Below are 15,977 nucleotides of genomic sequence, written 5' to 3'. Positions count from 1 at the left end.
ATAACTTTTTACATGCCCTAATCTAGTATCTGCTTCCATTTATCCTCTATTAGTCTCCCTATCACTCCCCCTACTCCAACATCTTCTCAAGATCTGCCCCTCCTTGGGTCACAATGGCCCATTTTAAGTCATCACCAACCACATCACCTTTAGTCTAGTACTTGCCCAATAATGCATCACTGCCCCTCTATTCCTTATGAATGAGTTCACTGTTTAAATATACTGTGAACATTTTAAGCAAGGGGAATAATCAGCCATATCTGCATTTCACTGACTCATTTTTACATCTCAACTTGTACTATCTGTGAAGGAACACACAATCAGGAATAACACTTTGGCTCTTCCGCGAGTAAAGAGAAGCAGCACGCCAATATGAATACGATACAGGACTGTGACTCAACTAGGAAAGGGGTGCACAGACTGAATGTTTGTGTCCCCAAAAAGTCCTATGTTGAATCCCTAATCTCCACTGTGGGGCCTCTGGAAAGTAACTAGGTTTAGATGAGATCATCATAAGGGTGGAGCTGCCATGTGGGATTAAAGCCCTTATAAAAAGAGCAAGAGGCATGGGATCGATCTATCTCTGTCTTTCTCTCTCCCTCTCTCTTTCCCTTTCCCCCTGCGTGTATGTGTGACGCACACACCAAGGAAAGGCATGTGAGGACAACATCCAGTAAGAGGGCCCTCACCAAGAAACTGACCATGCTGGCACCCTGATCTTAAGACTAATTTACTGTTTAATATAAGTTGAGAGGCAAGACATAAAAGGTGAACCAAAATATACAACATATTTAAGAAATAAACTACTAAAGACCATATTGAAAAACTTACCTCGTCTGTCCCTTGACTCCATAGTTTTGGCCAAAGGAATACAACAGATGTGACCCCAGTGAAGCTTGAATGTGCTTGCATTTCTCCTCTCACGCTCTGGTGCTCTGCCAATGCCATGAGGAGAACATACCCAGGCTAGCCCACTAGTTTCAGCAGGAGAACAGGAGGCACATGGGGCAGAGCCACCAGTCTAGATCAATGGACCCTATCAATGTGTGCTGCTGAGACTTTTGTGGCTGGATAATAAAAGTGGGTCTGTTCCTATGGCGGAATACTATATGTCAAGGAAAATGGACAAACCATAGCCACACGCAACCAAAAGAATAGATCTCACAAAAATAATGTTGAGCAACAGAAGCCAAACACAAAAGAGTACACAACATATGCTTCCAATTTGTAAAGTTCAAAAATAGGAAAAATCTAATGTGTAGAGTTAGAATCTTAAAGCCAGAATGGCGACTGAAAGAAGCATGGGAATTCCTATGGTTCCAGCAAGATTCCATTTCTTTTTTTTTTTTTTTTTTGAGGCGGAGTCTTGCTCTGTCGCCCGGACTGGAGTGCAGTGGCCGGATCTCAGCTCACTGCAAGCTCCGCCTCCTGGGTTTACGCCATTCTCCTGCCTCAGCCTCCCTAGTAGCTGGGACTACAGGCACCTGCCACCTCGCCCGGCTAGTTTTTTTGTATTTTTAGTAGAGACGGGGTTTCACCGTGTTAGCTAGGATGGTCTCGATCTCCTGACCTCGTGATCCGCCCGTCTCGGCCTCCCAAAGTGCTGGGATTACAGGCTTGAGCCACCGCGCCCGGCCTAAGATTCCATTTCTTACTTTACAAGCCAGTTAGACAAGTATGTTCATTTTCTGAAACTTAACCAAGTGGTACACTTCTGAGTTTTGTACTTTCTTGTACATGTCACAGTTATTTTATTTGAACTGACAGTTTTTGTGACACAGGAGATATATATATTTATGGGGTTAATGAGATGTTTTGATACAAAGCAAGTACCTGTTATTTTTAAATAAAAAAAAAATTGCATACTACTTAATCAAAGGAAAAAGAGAATACTTACTGAGGTAAGGAGACACAGAAGGGCAGTTGTCAAGTTCTGCGTTCTTCGTGGATGCTTCATTAGTCAGAGTTTTTCCCTTCCCCAAAATGAGGGCCTTATGGAAATTAGCCACGATCTCCTTTGCTTTAGGAATCTCTTGAATGGCACCCACGAAGTAGTTACTGGTGGCCCACCCAACCACTGTCAGGCACAAAGTCAGAAGCAACAGTAATCGGAATTTGTAGGAAAGGTGGAAAGTCAGGTTGAAGCCCATGTTTTTTATTACGTGAATAATATGTATCTCTCTGCTTCACTGCGGGCAAGAAAGCTTCAAGTTGAACTTTTCCAATCTGATTGCGAACTTGATGACAACTGAGGATACAATGGCTGCTTTTGCTCAGTAGTTCTGCTCCAACAATCTAAAACACAATCACAAAAGACACGTTGTTTCAAATGGAAATTCTATCCTGAAATGATTCACTCCAGCACAAACTGAAAACCCATCCCCGATGGACCTTGACTAACCGTAATGGTAGGTCTCCCACTTAGGGTTTAGAGATCCGAAAATCAGAGGTTTTAGAGGTTCTAAGCATCGATACATCACAGAAGCACTCTCTAGGTTATCGGTCAGGCTGCCTGTCACCCAAGAAGGGAAGCCATTTCCAGATGTTGGACAGAACAAATAGGCAAAGGAGACAAGGGAGACTGCAAATGCCCTAAGACCTGAGCTGGGCACAGCCTAAGACACAGCCCTAATGGTTCTCTGCCTCAGCTGCCCCTTCCTGGCACAGTTTTAAGGGAGGATTTAAAAAATGTGAAGCCTTGTTACAGAAGCACATTTTGACCCAAAGAGAAAATGAAAAGGGAAAAGTCCTTCTTCCCTGTGAGAGCCAGAAAAACACGGTCCTCAACAACAGGGAATGAATGCTATATTCTCAAAGAGGCACTGGCACAGGGCACATTGCAATGGGGGCCAGAAAGAAGTCTGTCAAGAAACATAGAGAATCCCCAACAGGAGGTCAACAATCTATCTGTAAGAATAACAAAACTACAGCATAGTGTTTAAGATCAGGAGTTTGGACTTAGACAGAAACTACAGTTCTACTACATAACAGCTACATAACCTTGGGCCAGTCATTTAACCAAGCCTCAGTTTCCTTATCTGTAAAATGGGGATAAAAATAGTATCTACCTAGAAAAGTTATTGTGGGGCTTAGATGACTTAATTTATTAATATATAAAGTGTTATCCCACCTTGGCCAACAAGCAGACACACTGAAACACCACTTTCTGTACTGTATTTCTCACTGTCAGCTGACAAACTGCCACTCTGATTTCATACTTCAGCAGCATGAGATGGGATAATATGAATTCACCTCGAAGAGGGGGCTATGCCCTTAATTATTGACAAAAATCATGTTTTTAAGATCACCAAGCTGAGGGCCCACCCTGGACCACAGAAAATACACTAAAGTGGTAAAGGCTACCTGACAAGGATCCCTGGGTTGCCGCCAGCAACATCCGCTATATCCTCTCTGTGTGGACAAATCACGTCTCTCCTCAAATTCTAAACATGTTCTCAGAAGAACACAGAAAATGTTAAAGCTAAGGCATAATCTCCATAGACAAATATATTCTCAATTAAACAAATAAAATGGAGACCAAAATATTTTCTATGCTAAATAATCACACGGAAACACTTATGATTAAATCTTAAATGACAAAAAGAAAAACAGAAAATAAACCCTATATCTGTGCTATGATTACAACTAAAGACATACAACTAAGGAAAGTCTAGAAAGAAATATACTCAAAAGCTAATAATAATTATATTAGGAGAATGGGATTAGCTAAGGGTGGTTTTTTCTCTTTTCTTTTTAGAATTTTTAATAATATAGTTTTTATATTATCATATATATTTTTGTCATATATTGTCATATTTACATATATTTTACATGTATCATTTTAGATACTTTTACAATGAAAACAAAGTGAATTTTTTTAACGGTGAATACAGAGGCAGTAAGTAACTGTAAAAAACAACCACCACCTCAGAAACTCTCAAGATAGTGTCACACTTACTAAAGGATACAATTCCAAAAATTTAGTTTCAGGTTAGTTTGAAGGAAACCTAGAAACTATTTCTCTCTAAACACAATGCTATAGATGAAATGGGAGGTTAGGTTCTTGGGGAATGTTTGACTCAGGAAGCAATTAAACAGTATGGCCTGTGTTCAGGGTCCTGTGAAGGTATCACAGGAAGTCAATGCTGAAGGCAGTAACAATTAATAAAAAAGGGCAATTTATGTGTGCATTTACTCTGTGCCATGCAGTGGGGTAAAAGCACTTGTATTAACCTATTTAATTCTCATTTAATCATATGATATAAGAATTACTAGTCTCCTCATCTTACAGGTAAGAAAAGGAAAGGAAGGTTTGGACAGATTTAAGTACCTTGCCAAAGCCCACACAACTAGTAAGTGGTAGCATGGGCTCTCAGCCTAGGTGCTCAGCTCCACATCCTTCACATGGATATTTCCTCTTTTCTCCCCTTGGTGCCTGGGTCGTCCCAACACAAACCCTTGAATATTCAGGTTCCCTTGGGGGCCTTCTACCTCTCTCCCACATCTACCTTCCCTTTCCTAGGGCCTGTCTGTTCAAATGCCTTCCTAGAGGTTTATTCTTTTCCCACCTGCTGACAGTAAGTCATCAGGTTCCTGAGGCCAATCAGACAACCTCTTGCAGACTTAATTGTAGGAGGTTTAAATGCTACGATTGGCAATTTTTAAAATAAATATCTCAATCTTAGAAAATTCAGACTCGGAACATTGCTTTTCTTTATTTTTTATTTTTATTTTTATTTTTTGAGACGGGGCCTCACTCTGTTGCCCAGGCTGGAGTGCCGTGGCACAATCTCAGCTCACTGCAACCTCCACCTCCTGGGTTCAAGCAATTCTAGTGCCTCAGCCTCCCAAGCAGCTGGGATTACAGGTGTGCACCACTATGCTTGGCTAATTTTTGTATTTTTAGTAGAGCTGAGGTTTCACCATGTTGACCAGGCTGGTCTTGAATTCCCGGCCTCAAGTGATCCATCCACCTTGGCCTCCCAAAGTGCTGGGATTACAGGCATGAGCCATTGCACCCAGCCCTGGGAGCATTGCTTTTCTAAGAACTATTTTCAGAGGGAGAGTCCCCTGGAAGAGAGAATCGCAGAGTGGAAGGAGGTTATGACTATAAAATTACTGCAGTGTTGAAATCAGAAAAGATCTTAAAGAACACACATCAACCTCCCTCATTCTACAGAGGGGTAAGAGATTTAAAAACCTACACAAGGCAGGGGATACATGGGAAATCTTTGTACTTTCTGCTCAGTTTGGTTGAGAATCTAAAACTGTCCTAAAAAATACAGCTGAACCTAGAACAACATGGGTCTGAACTGCACGGCTCCACTTACACTCAGATTTTTTTCAAACAAATGCAGACCAAAAATACAATATTCCCGAGATGCAAAACCTGTTATACAGAGGGCCAACTTTTCCAATATGTGGGTTCCTCAGGGCTCACTACAGTACTTGAGCACACATGGATGTGGGTAGATGCAAGGGTCCTGAAGCCAATCCCTTCCATATACTGAGGGATGACTATAACTTAAAAAAACAAAAACAGAAACACCTACCCAAGAACTAAATAGCTGTGAATATTCATAAACTAGTATTGCTCAACTGCAGCTTATGGACTCTGTTCAAAGGTAAGACATTTATTCTAAAAGCAAGGAGTCTGGCCGGGCGCGGTGGCTCACGCCTGTAATCCCAGCACTTTGGGAGGCCGAGATGGGTGGATCGCGAGGTCAGGAGATCGAGACCATCCTGGCTAACATGGTGAAACCCCATCTCTACTAAAAATACAAAAAAGTAGCCGGCCTGGTGGCGGGCGCCTGTAGTCTCAGCTACTAGGGAGGCTGAGGCAGGAGAAGGGCGTGAACCCAGGAGGCGGAGCTTGCAGTGAGCCGAGATCGCGCCACTGCAGTCCAGCCTGGGCGACAGAGCGAGACGTTGTCTCAAAAAAAAAAAAGAAAGCAAGGAGCCATTATTAATAATTACTTAAGTATTAGTTAGGCCTTTATTACTAATCCTGCTTTTGAGACAACATCTGACCCAGTTAAAAATACTTACTTACCTATCTTTCTAAGTCTAAGTGCTCTTCCAAAAACTGTACAGAGAGCCAGCATAAGGAAGTTCAGGGGTAAGATTTCCTTAGCTCCTGTGAGTAAACATCTGAAGTGTGAAGGGTCTGTCATCTGTCTGCCCATCTATGTTTCAAGAGAGACCAGCCAAGTGACTGGAGGCAACCCCTCTCAGTGTGTGTCCCAGCGATAAAATGATGAAAAATACTTATCTCACAAAATTGCTCTAAGAATTTAATGAGATGATGCACCCAAGTACACTGGCATATCTCGTACATTTCCAGGACACAAGCTTTTTTTTTTTTTTTCTTTTTTGAGATGGAGTCTACCTCTTGCTGCCTGGCTGGAGTGCACTGGTGTGATCTCAGCTCATTGCAACCTCCACCTCCCAGGTTGAAGAGATTCTCCTGCCTCAGCCTCCCAAGTAGCTGGGATTACAGGCTTGCACCACCATACCCAGCTAATTTTTTTTTTAATTTTAGTAGAGACAGGGTTTCACCATGTTGGCCAGGCTGATCTCAAACTCCTGACCTCAAATGATCCACCCACCTCAGCCTCCCAAAGTGCTGGGATTACAGGTGTGAGCCACCGTGCCTGGCCAGGAACACACGTATTTATTGGCTCTAATTACCAATCATGTTCAGATGTTATCAGAATATTGCCCAAGATAATGTTATCTCTGGAATTAATGAGATGATTTTTACTTTCTAACTCTGTAATTTCCATTTTTTCTTTTAATGAGTATGTAATATTTTTATAATCAGAAAAACATAATGACTTTTTAAAGAAAGTTATTTTTAGGGCAAGTGACTCCCGACTGGTGTTTGGGAAAGTGCCATCATATTGGATTTATTTACACTAATGTTTAAATAATTGAGAGACCTTTAATTGTCACAAGAGTCTCAGAGTTTTCTTTTTCAGTCATGGCTGTCTTGAAGTGGCAAGGGGATCATCATGACTATCGAGAACAAATTCAGGCAACATGAAAGAAGTTATTTAGGGCAAGATCTACCACTCTTTCCCTTTCTAGAAGTCTGCCCTGTAGTTAAAAATGATCATGTTCTCATATTTGGTTTTCTTCCACTCGATTCAACCAGTCTTTTCTGAGTACCTGCTATTTTCAAGCAAAGGGGATATGATATAAAGAGAATGAAAGCCCAGTCTTTGTACTCAGAGTTTATTTCTATCTTTTTCTAGATCTCAATGTCTGTAATTTCCTGTCAAATACGAGAACGACTCCATCCCAAAGTGGGAGAACAGATGAAACAAGATGGATAAAATACTGAGAAGTCTTGAAGATAGGTGATAGGTACCTGAGAGTCCATTTTCTTTCTCTCTACTTTTGTTTATGCTTGAAATTTCCCATAACAGTTTTTAAAATCTGGCAAGGAAGATAAGCTATAACAAAGGAAGGGCAATGTAAGTGCTAAGTATCATTCTTGGAGAATCTCTAACCACACACATCTTTACTCCACCAAAGTGGGTGGGGAGGACACCATGTATCACTCTATAAGTATTTACTAAGCATTTGCACCAAGGAGAAAGGGTATGTTCATTTGGCAGCTAAGAACACCAAAATCAGCATTCCAATGTCTCTGAACCTATCAGGTAATTTTGCAGACACAGGGCATGTGAGTGGGCTTGATGTTATCCCACGCACATGATCCTGATGCCTTGGGGCTCCGTGGGGCAACACCAGAAGAAAGACTGATTATTTTGCTACTCTTTTGACTCCTGCAGAGTTCCTAGGAGTTTACCTTTTACACATGCATTGCCCCGCCTTCCTTAGGCCTTGGTATTCATCATCCCAATTACAACTCCTTTAGGAGGCTTCTGAATGATCACTGGCCAGATTCTAAAGGGGCAGTGGTTCCCTGGGCAGGGTAAGGAATGGGATAAAAATGATGACAGCCATTTACATGTACAAGTCATTTAAACCCAAAGATTAAGCTCCTAATGGCCCAACCTACAAGCATTTGAGCAATTAAAAAAAAAAAAAAAAAAAAAAGATGGTACTGTATTTTAACCCATAGGATAAAGTGAATATCACTAGTCTATACTGATAAAAATGATCAAACAAATAAATGAATAGCAGAGAAGGGGCGGCTCTTTTCTTACAGTAAATTAAAACTAGTAAGAAAGTGAGAGATGGAAAAAAAATCACCCTTGGCAAACACCACTTAATAACTGTTGCAGACAAGGTTCACCAATGGATGCTAAACTAATAGGCAAAAATCTGAGGATAAACAGTATAGTCTCAAAGTATGTCCCCCAAGGTCATTCTTAACTACAAAGGGAAAGTAACTTTGTAGTGGAGAAACCCAATCGCTCACCACAAGTTCATTCCACAATATACCTAACTGGTACTCTTCAAAAGAATCAAAATCATGAAAGACAAGGAAAAACTGAGGAACTATTTCAGATTGGAGGAGACTAAGGAGAAAGAAAAACTAAATAACATGCAGGATCCTTGATAAAATATAGTGGGAAGAAAAAAAAAAAACAGACATTAGTAGGAAAATTGATGAACTTTAAATAAAGTTTGTAGTTTAGTTAATAGTATTGATCAATGTAGTATGGTTATGTAATGGGTTAATATTAGGGGAAGCTAGGTGAACTCTCGGTACCATTTTTACAACTTTTCTGTAAGTCTAAAGTTAACTAAAAATAAAGAGTCAGAGACTAGGTATAACCCAAGTCAACAAATGCTAGTAAATTAACTTACTTCTCAAGGAGAATCATTGTTTTTGTATTTCTAGTGCCTCAAACCAACCTGACACACAGCAGGTACTCAATTTAGTAACAAATGATGGACTAGGATATACTAGTTGAAATACATAAGGACACATCATAATTCCAGGCTACTGCTAAAAGGAATGAAACATAAAGAAGGTGGGAAATAAAGATTAATCAAATGAGTGCAAAATTCCATCTAAGGAGGATTTTAAAAAATAAAAAGGCTCACCCCGATACTAGCTCCCTTCAGTTCACTAATATCAACACTTTTCTAAGGGTAGGGTCCTCACCTTCAATAAACGGCACTTTTGGTCACGTCCACTGCCTTCCGCTCCTCTGCCTCTAAAAGTGCTACTTCTCCTTGCCTTGGGGAGGAAGTGTTGCGTGGCCTGCCTCTTCCTTCATGAAGCCACAAAGTGCCACTGTGTGAGTTCCATGGCACACTGGAACACAGTGTACCCGCCTCTGAGCAAGAGCCGTGGAAATCCACACTTGAAGCCAGGTGGTCCTGCAACACCCAAACGACCAAAGTTATTTTATGTAGTATATGTTATGCAGCATAATACAGAATTCACCAGAATTTCTGATGGGAAGTTTCAACAGAAGTTCATTGTGTACTTATATGTTACTTTCAGCTGTTCCTAAGAAATCAACAGTGGAGTCAGTAGGAGTTTACTTTCTGCAGTCATTAGGGGCACCTCACCCTAAACCTTCTTAAAAAGGTTTAAAAAGCTCTGAGATCATGGGTATAACAGGGCTCTGAAGTCACAAAGAGCTGAGTTCAAATTCTTGTTATCAGATGCCTGAATGGCTTTTGACAAGTAACCTAAATGTTTTGAGTCTGTTTGGCCATTTATTTAAAAAGCATTTCTCCACATCTGGTTCCAAGAGTGCCTTTATCAAATACATAAGGGAATGTGTTAAAACTGCAGATTCCTGGGCCCCACTCCAAAGCCAACGGGTCAGAACAACAGCCTCTGGGACTCAGAAAAATGAAATTTTAACAAGCTCCCTAAATGATTCTTATCTGCATTAAGGTTTGAGAACCACCAATATAAGAGAATGGACCTGGAATGCAATAGATCTTTCAGGTATGTTAATTTTCTCTCTGGTTAGGAAGAGCAGTAAGAAGATACGTCAAAATGAGATTTTAAAAATGCATTTGAAAGGTTTTTAATTCCATCATTTAGAAACTTATTCTAAGAAAACAATCAGAGAGGTATACCACGATATTCAAACCAACATTGCTAAAATAACCAAAAATTGAAGAGTCTAAATATTAATAGCGATCTGATTTAATTAATTATAATACATCCATATGATGGCATATATACTTCCATTAAAATGTTTACAATAACTACATGGAAAAGTGCTCATAATAGCTAAGTAGAAAAAAGATATAAAGATGTATATAAAATATAGGCTGGGTGTGATGACTCATGTCTGTAATCCCAGCACTTTGGAAGGCAGAGGTGGATCACTTGAGGCCAGGAGTTTGAGACCAACCTGGCCAACATGTTGAAATCCCTTCTCTACTAAAAGTACAAAAATTAGCTGGGCATGGTAGCGCATGCCTGTAGTTCCAGCAACTTGGGAGGCTGAGGAAGGAGGATCACCTGAACTGGGGACACGGAGGCTGCAGTGAGCCAAGATCATGCCACTGCACTCCAGCCTGGGCATCAGAGCGAGACCCTGTCTCTAAAAGAAGAAGTATATAAAATATAATACCAATTATACAATACATGTGTGTGTGCATACCTTTTACATACAAAATGACAGAGTCACTGGTGGTCATCTCTTAATTATAGGATTAGGGAAAAACTTTTATTTCTTCTGTATCTTCTAATTTTTCTAAAATGGAGTTTTCATCAACAGAAACAATGCTGTTTTCTGATAAAATGACTACATAGTTTTCCTTTAAAATACAGTAGTCCTTGGTTTCACTTTCTGCGGTTTCAGTTAACCGCGATAAAATACAGTAAGATATTTTGAGAAACAGATGACATTCATATAACTTTTATCACAGCATATTGTAATAACTGTTCTATTATTAGATATTATTCATCTCTTATTGTGCCTAGCTTATAAGTTATGCTTTATTATAGATATGTACATATATAGAGGAAAAAACAGTGTATATAAGGTTAGGCACTATCTATGGTTTCAGGCATCCACTGTCAGTCTTGCAACACATCCCTCAAGAATAAGGGGGACGACTGTACATTAAAATTTAAAGATAACATCACAGACAGGAATTATAACTTTTAGTTACATAAGTTTGACAATTCATTCATATAACCTTTAAGAAAACCTGTTCTAAATAGGCCAAAAAGCCCCAATCTCAAAGAAAAACTTCAGAGGCTGTTAGTTATCTTCAGTGCCAGAGAACCCTGTGGTCTCTGTTTGAAAGCCTATTCCCAGGCTCCAGCCCCAGAGATTTTTATTTCAAAGGCCTGAAGCGGGATCAAGAAATTGATATTTTTGCCTGGGTCCATGACTCACACCTGTAATCCCAGCACTTTGGGAGGCCGAGGCAAATGAATCACTTGGGGTCAGGAGTTCCAGACCAGCCTGGCCATCATGGTGAAACCCCACCTACCAAAAACACAAAAATTAACTGGGAGTAGTGGCCTGGGCCTGTAGTCCCAGCTACTTGGGAGGCTGAGGTGGGAGAATTGCTTGAACCTGGGAGGTGTAGGTTGCAGTGAGCTGAAATCGTGCCACTGTACTCCAGCCTGGGCCACAGAGCCAGACTCCGTCTCAAAAAAAAAAAAAAAAATGTATATTTTTAACAAGAACCTAGGTTGACACATGCAGCCAGGTTTTAGAAACCACTGTTCATTGATGGCTTAAAACAAAGAATAGAAAACCATCACTGACTTGCTTTGGATGTTTCCACTGAATAAAACATCTTCAAAGAGAAGGTTAGTTCCCAAAACATGTGCAAGCATTTCTGGAAAAGGCAGGCATTACTATTAGCTCGGCTTAAAGTAGATACTAAATACTTATTATATTAAGTGGCATATAAACTATAATCACAGAGCTGATTTTATTGCCCTCTCTACCCACTTCCCCTTAGATTATGTAGTCAGACAGTTCAATTCAGGTCAGTACTTCTTCACAATGTATGTTTTCTTTTTTTCTTTTTTTTTTGAGACGGAGTCTCGCTCTGTCGTCCAGGCTGGAGTGCAGTGGCCGGATCTCAGCTCACTGCAAGCTCCGCCTCCTGGGTTTACGCCATTCTCCTGCCTCAGCCTCCCGAGTAGCTGGGACTACAGGCGCCCGCCACCTTGCCCGGCTAGTTTTTTGTATTTTTTAGTAGAGACGGGGTTTCACCGTGTTAGCCAGGATGGTCTCGATCTCCTGACCTCGTGATCCGCCCGTCTCGGCCTCCCAAAGTGCTGGGATTACAGGCTTGAGCCACCGCGCCCGGCCACAATGTATGTTTTCAATCCGATCAAAGCTATAGGTAGACGAAAGTTATTGCAGTTTCATGGGATTTACAATTTCTATAAAGAACAAACTGCTCTAGAAGACAAAATTCCAAAAACTTCTGAACTATATCCAATCAAGCGTTATCTCCTCCTCCAAGAGAGACCTTCCAGCACTCCCCACCTGGGTCTCGGGAATAGCTTTCCGCATCCTCTTCTGAATCCCAATTTCTCAATCTGGACCCTGAATCCTATTCATCCTGATCTCTCCTTGATTTTCTAGGATCTTCAAGGTGTTATTTTCCTTTCTTTAAAATTAAAAAAAAAAAAAAAAAAAAAGCCACGACTCTCCTCCACGCTCAAATTACCATCTTCTCATTCCTCCTCTTCATCACCAAACGGCTGAGGAGGTCTACCAGTGCCCTCACCACCTCCACGTCCCCATCCCTCACCCACTCTGGAACACTTTGCAACAGGATGCACACCCACCCTCTGTTGATAACTACTCTCCTAAGGCTACCAACCCACAGGCCTTTTCTCGGTCCAGAGCCCCTGGACTTGTCTGGTTTTTTTCAAACCAAGAGTTAACAGCCCTTATCTAATGGAAGACAGAACATCAAGAAATACAGATCAACAGACACTGGATGGCTGTCTCCGAAACCCTTTATAATCCAGGTGAGCAGGCCCTTCGGAGAAAGCTCAAAGGTTGCCGGCCCCTCGCAAGACGGGCTGCGGTCAGCTGATCAGTTTCCCCGTTGAAACGCTGGAGAAAGAGGATTTCCAGGAAGAAGGGGCTTTTTCAGGTTGATGCACCCGGCGGAGAGGTGCTGGGGGCGACCCCGGAATCGTGCCCTGGGTTATGAGTGAGCCCTGGATCTTTTCCTACCTGGCAGCAAGCACCTCGCCTGGCTCCCGGCTCGCAGCAGAGGCGGGGCCGCGCGGGATGCCAGCACCTGAGCCGGTGCCTCCCGCCAGGCTCGGCCTCCGCAGGCCCCCGGCCCGGCCCACCGCTCCAGCTGAGGAGGGACGGCCCACGGAGGCCGCGCCATCCCCACGGCCGCCCCGCCCCAGCCCCGGGACCGACCCCGGCCGTCGCCCGGCCACCCTCGCACGGCGCCAGTGTCCAAGGAACTGCATTTCCCGAGCTCCGGCGGAGCCAGGGCCGCGTGTACTCACCCCAGACGCGGCCGCGGCGAGCTAGTACTGCCCAGGGAAACGAGAGGCCGCGGAAAGCGGCTCGGGGACCGCCCCGGCCGCCCGGGAGGCGGCTCCTGACTACGAGCTCCGCCTCCCGTCGGGCCTTGGCCCGAGGGGCGGGTCCGCCCGGCTCTGCACGCGCCTGGCGCTCCACCCCTGCCAAATCGACCACACCAGGGGCTGGAAGGAGCACCGGCAGGGAAACGGAGTGTTGACGCCTCGGCCTCTGGGTGGCTTTAAAACCCTGTGCCAGTAATAGACCAGGTGCTGGGCGCTTCCCAAATTACATCCCTTTAAATACTAACAAAGCAGTAGGAAAGAGATAGGGACCCTTCCATTTTACAGAGTAAGAAACTGAGGCTTTAGAGAGGCTAATAAACTTGCTTTAATCACCCCGCGAGATTTCAGCCCTCTGAACTGCAAAAGTAACAATAATATTGTTCCCATGTTGCAGGTCTACTTAGAATATTAAATGAATAATTTTTTAAAAATCCTTATTTCTTCAAAGATATTATTACAGAAGGCCAAGACAATTACATTTATACTAAAAATTTGAGTGAAAAATTATGGTAGGCTCTGTGTAGGCAGTCGGGATAGCTAGATTCTCCAAGACAGCCTCCCACTGCACTCACGGGAAAGTAGTAGATTCCCCAAGAACCACCCATCCACTCCACCCAAAAAGGAACAAACCATAGCTAGAGCCAGTGCTGGGCTCATGAAGTTCATAGCAGGAAATCTGAGGCTATACTGAGGCCACATAGGCCCAATGTAGACCCTTGGAAGCTGGAAAAGAGGGCCACCTAGTGGCAGTTGAGCATAGGTCAGTGAAATAGGTCAGCACTGCTCCTGAAGAAGGTCCAGTGTGAAACTTACTTGTTTGTGTTCCCTTTGTAACATGCTGTAAGGTTGTATAACCACATTTAGGTAAAAAGGACATTACTGAATTTAATCTAGTGACATTATACAATAAGTTACTTGTACCCACATAGATAGTCCCCAAGTCTTCAGTATGTGATGCCTGGAAGCATAATATACATACTTTTGCAAGAATCACTCAGCTTTTCTATATTTGGTAGCTGGTAGGTTATTCATTGGAAAAGTTAGGCTATTGCTTTCAGTAAGTGTAGGAAAGCAAGTAGCAGTGATATCTACAAAATCAAAGATTTCCAATCTGCTTTTGAGGTTTTAGGGTGGCTTTCATTGGAACACAGAGAGGCACTGGCATTAATAAAATTGTTTCCTAGGGTAGTGGTTTTTTTTTTTTGGCATCAGTCCAGAAACCCAACAGTTGCTTTGGTGTTTCTTGTTAGAGCATGAGCCTTAGCTAAAGCCATCTGTAAATTATGGTCCCATGCATTTCCCAGCAGGAAATAAGGGGAAAATAGAAAAAAGGATAAGATATTCATGATAGCAGAGAAGTCTTGATCCACGATCTTGAGAAAGCTGTCCATGTCTAGGATGCCATCTGCTTCTGGGGAGACACTTCCCTACTTTAAGGTCTCCATAGGTGCATAGTTCCAAGAGTTTGAAAGGGCTCTTTTGAGTCGCAAGGTATGGACTCAAGACTCAAGGCCCTAAAGTTCTACTGTGGGTGGTAAGAGAAGAACATGATATAATCTCTGCTAATGGGGTACAAGAGCAGTTTTTCTCAGATGGGATGTTATTTCCAGAAGACTCAATCTCTGAGTTCTAGATTGTGAAAAGTTGGTCGTACTCAGTGTATCACAAAAGGCCTTTAGCTGGTGAAAATACACTTTGGTATAATGGATTAAAGCTTTGCAGTATTTAGTTATAGCAAAGCTTATAAGAGCAGGAGATACAGGAGATTCTATTATTAAGGATATGGGTCTTCCCAGAACTAGATTTTGTCTACTCCATGATGAGTAATGGAGTACAGAGTTTTTAATAATGGAAGATTTAAGGACTCAGGAAGAACCAGGTGGCCATATGGGGCTTCCATGAGTCCACACTTAGCAATAAATTTACATCCTTTTAAATATGTTTTGGTTTGTCTGTTCTAAGATGGCAGATAGTAGGCAGTGCTAGTGTGCCTCTCCCACTTGGAAGGACAGAACAGTGTGCAGCAATTAACACTGTGAACTTTTATTCCAAGAACCACTGCAGGAAGTTAGCAGGAAACCAAAAGAATTCGCAGATCCTATGAAAGAAGGAACACACCACAGCAAACTCTGTGAGACAGGCAAAAAACTGTGAATTCTCAGCGTAGGAGAAGGGGAGAGCCTGCCTCTGAACACACATTCCTACTGAGGAATCTGAAAATCCAGATCATGGGAGAAGGCTTTAACCTTACCTAGAGCTGGGATGGACTTAGGGAGAAGCACAAAATATAAAAGTAGAAGCAGCAGCAGGAAGAGCCTTGGAGGCATGCTCAGTCTCCAACTTGAGGCCAGGGAAGGCATCCCTGACCGTATCTCACAGGCGCCCTCAGAGAAGGCAGCCACCAAACTTAGGAAGGAGTCACAGAGTGAAAGAAGCTGCCAACTGAATTTTTTGGTAATTTCAAGTGGGCATGAACACCGTTGAACAGAATCCG

At 42.4% G+C, this 15,977-nt stretch overlaps 1 protein-coding gene across 3 annotated transcripts in view; it reads right to left on the bottom strand.

Moving 5' to 3' along the window:
• B4GALT4 (beta-1,4-galactosyltransferase 4) overlaps positions 1-13,525 on the bottom strand; it is a 29,983-nt gene extending 16,458 nt beyond the window's left edge. Inside the window, exons 1-3 of one of the 3 annotated variants that reach the window (XM_033211161.1) lie at positions 13,403-13,525; positions 9,086-9,303; positions 1,898-2,295 (exon numbers count right to left, since the gene is read on the bottom strand). In XM_033211161.1, coding sequence (XP_033067052.1) covers positions 1,898-2,150 — 253 coding nt within the window. In that variant the 5' untranslated portion in view covers positions 2,151-2,295; positions 9,086-9,303; positions 13,403-13,525. The remainder of the gene's footprint in view (positions 1-1,897; positions 2,296-9,085; positions 9,304-13,402) is intronic. The other 2 variants (XM_033211159.1, XM_033211160.1) reach the window with 2 other exon arrangements.
• Between the last annotated feature and the right edge of the window lie 2,452 nt (positions 13,526-15,977).

Source organism: Trachypithecus francoisi, unplaced genomic scaffold (assembly GCF_009764315.1).
Source record: "Trachypithecus francoisi isolate TF-2019V2 unplaced genomic scaffold, Tfra_2.0 Lachesis_group0, whole genome shotgun sequence".
Lineage (NCBI taxonomy): Eukaryota > Metazoa > Chordata > Mammalia > Primates > Cercopithecidae > Trachypithecus > Trachypithecus francoisi.
The sequence above is the reverse complement of the archived record's forward strand: the minus strand, read 5'-3'. Positions and strand labels throughout refer to the sequence as shown.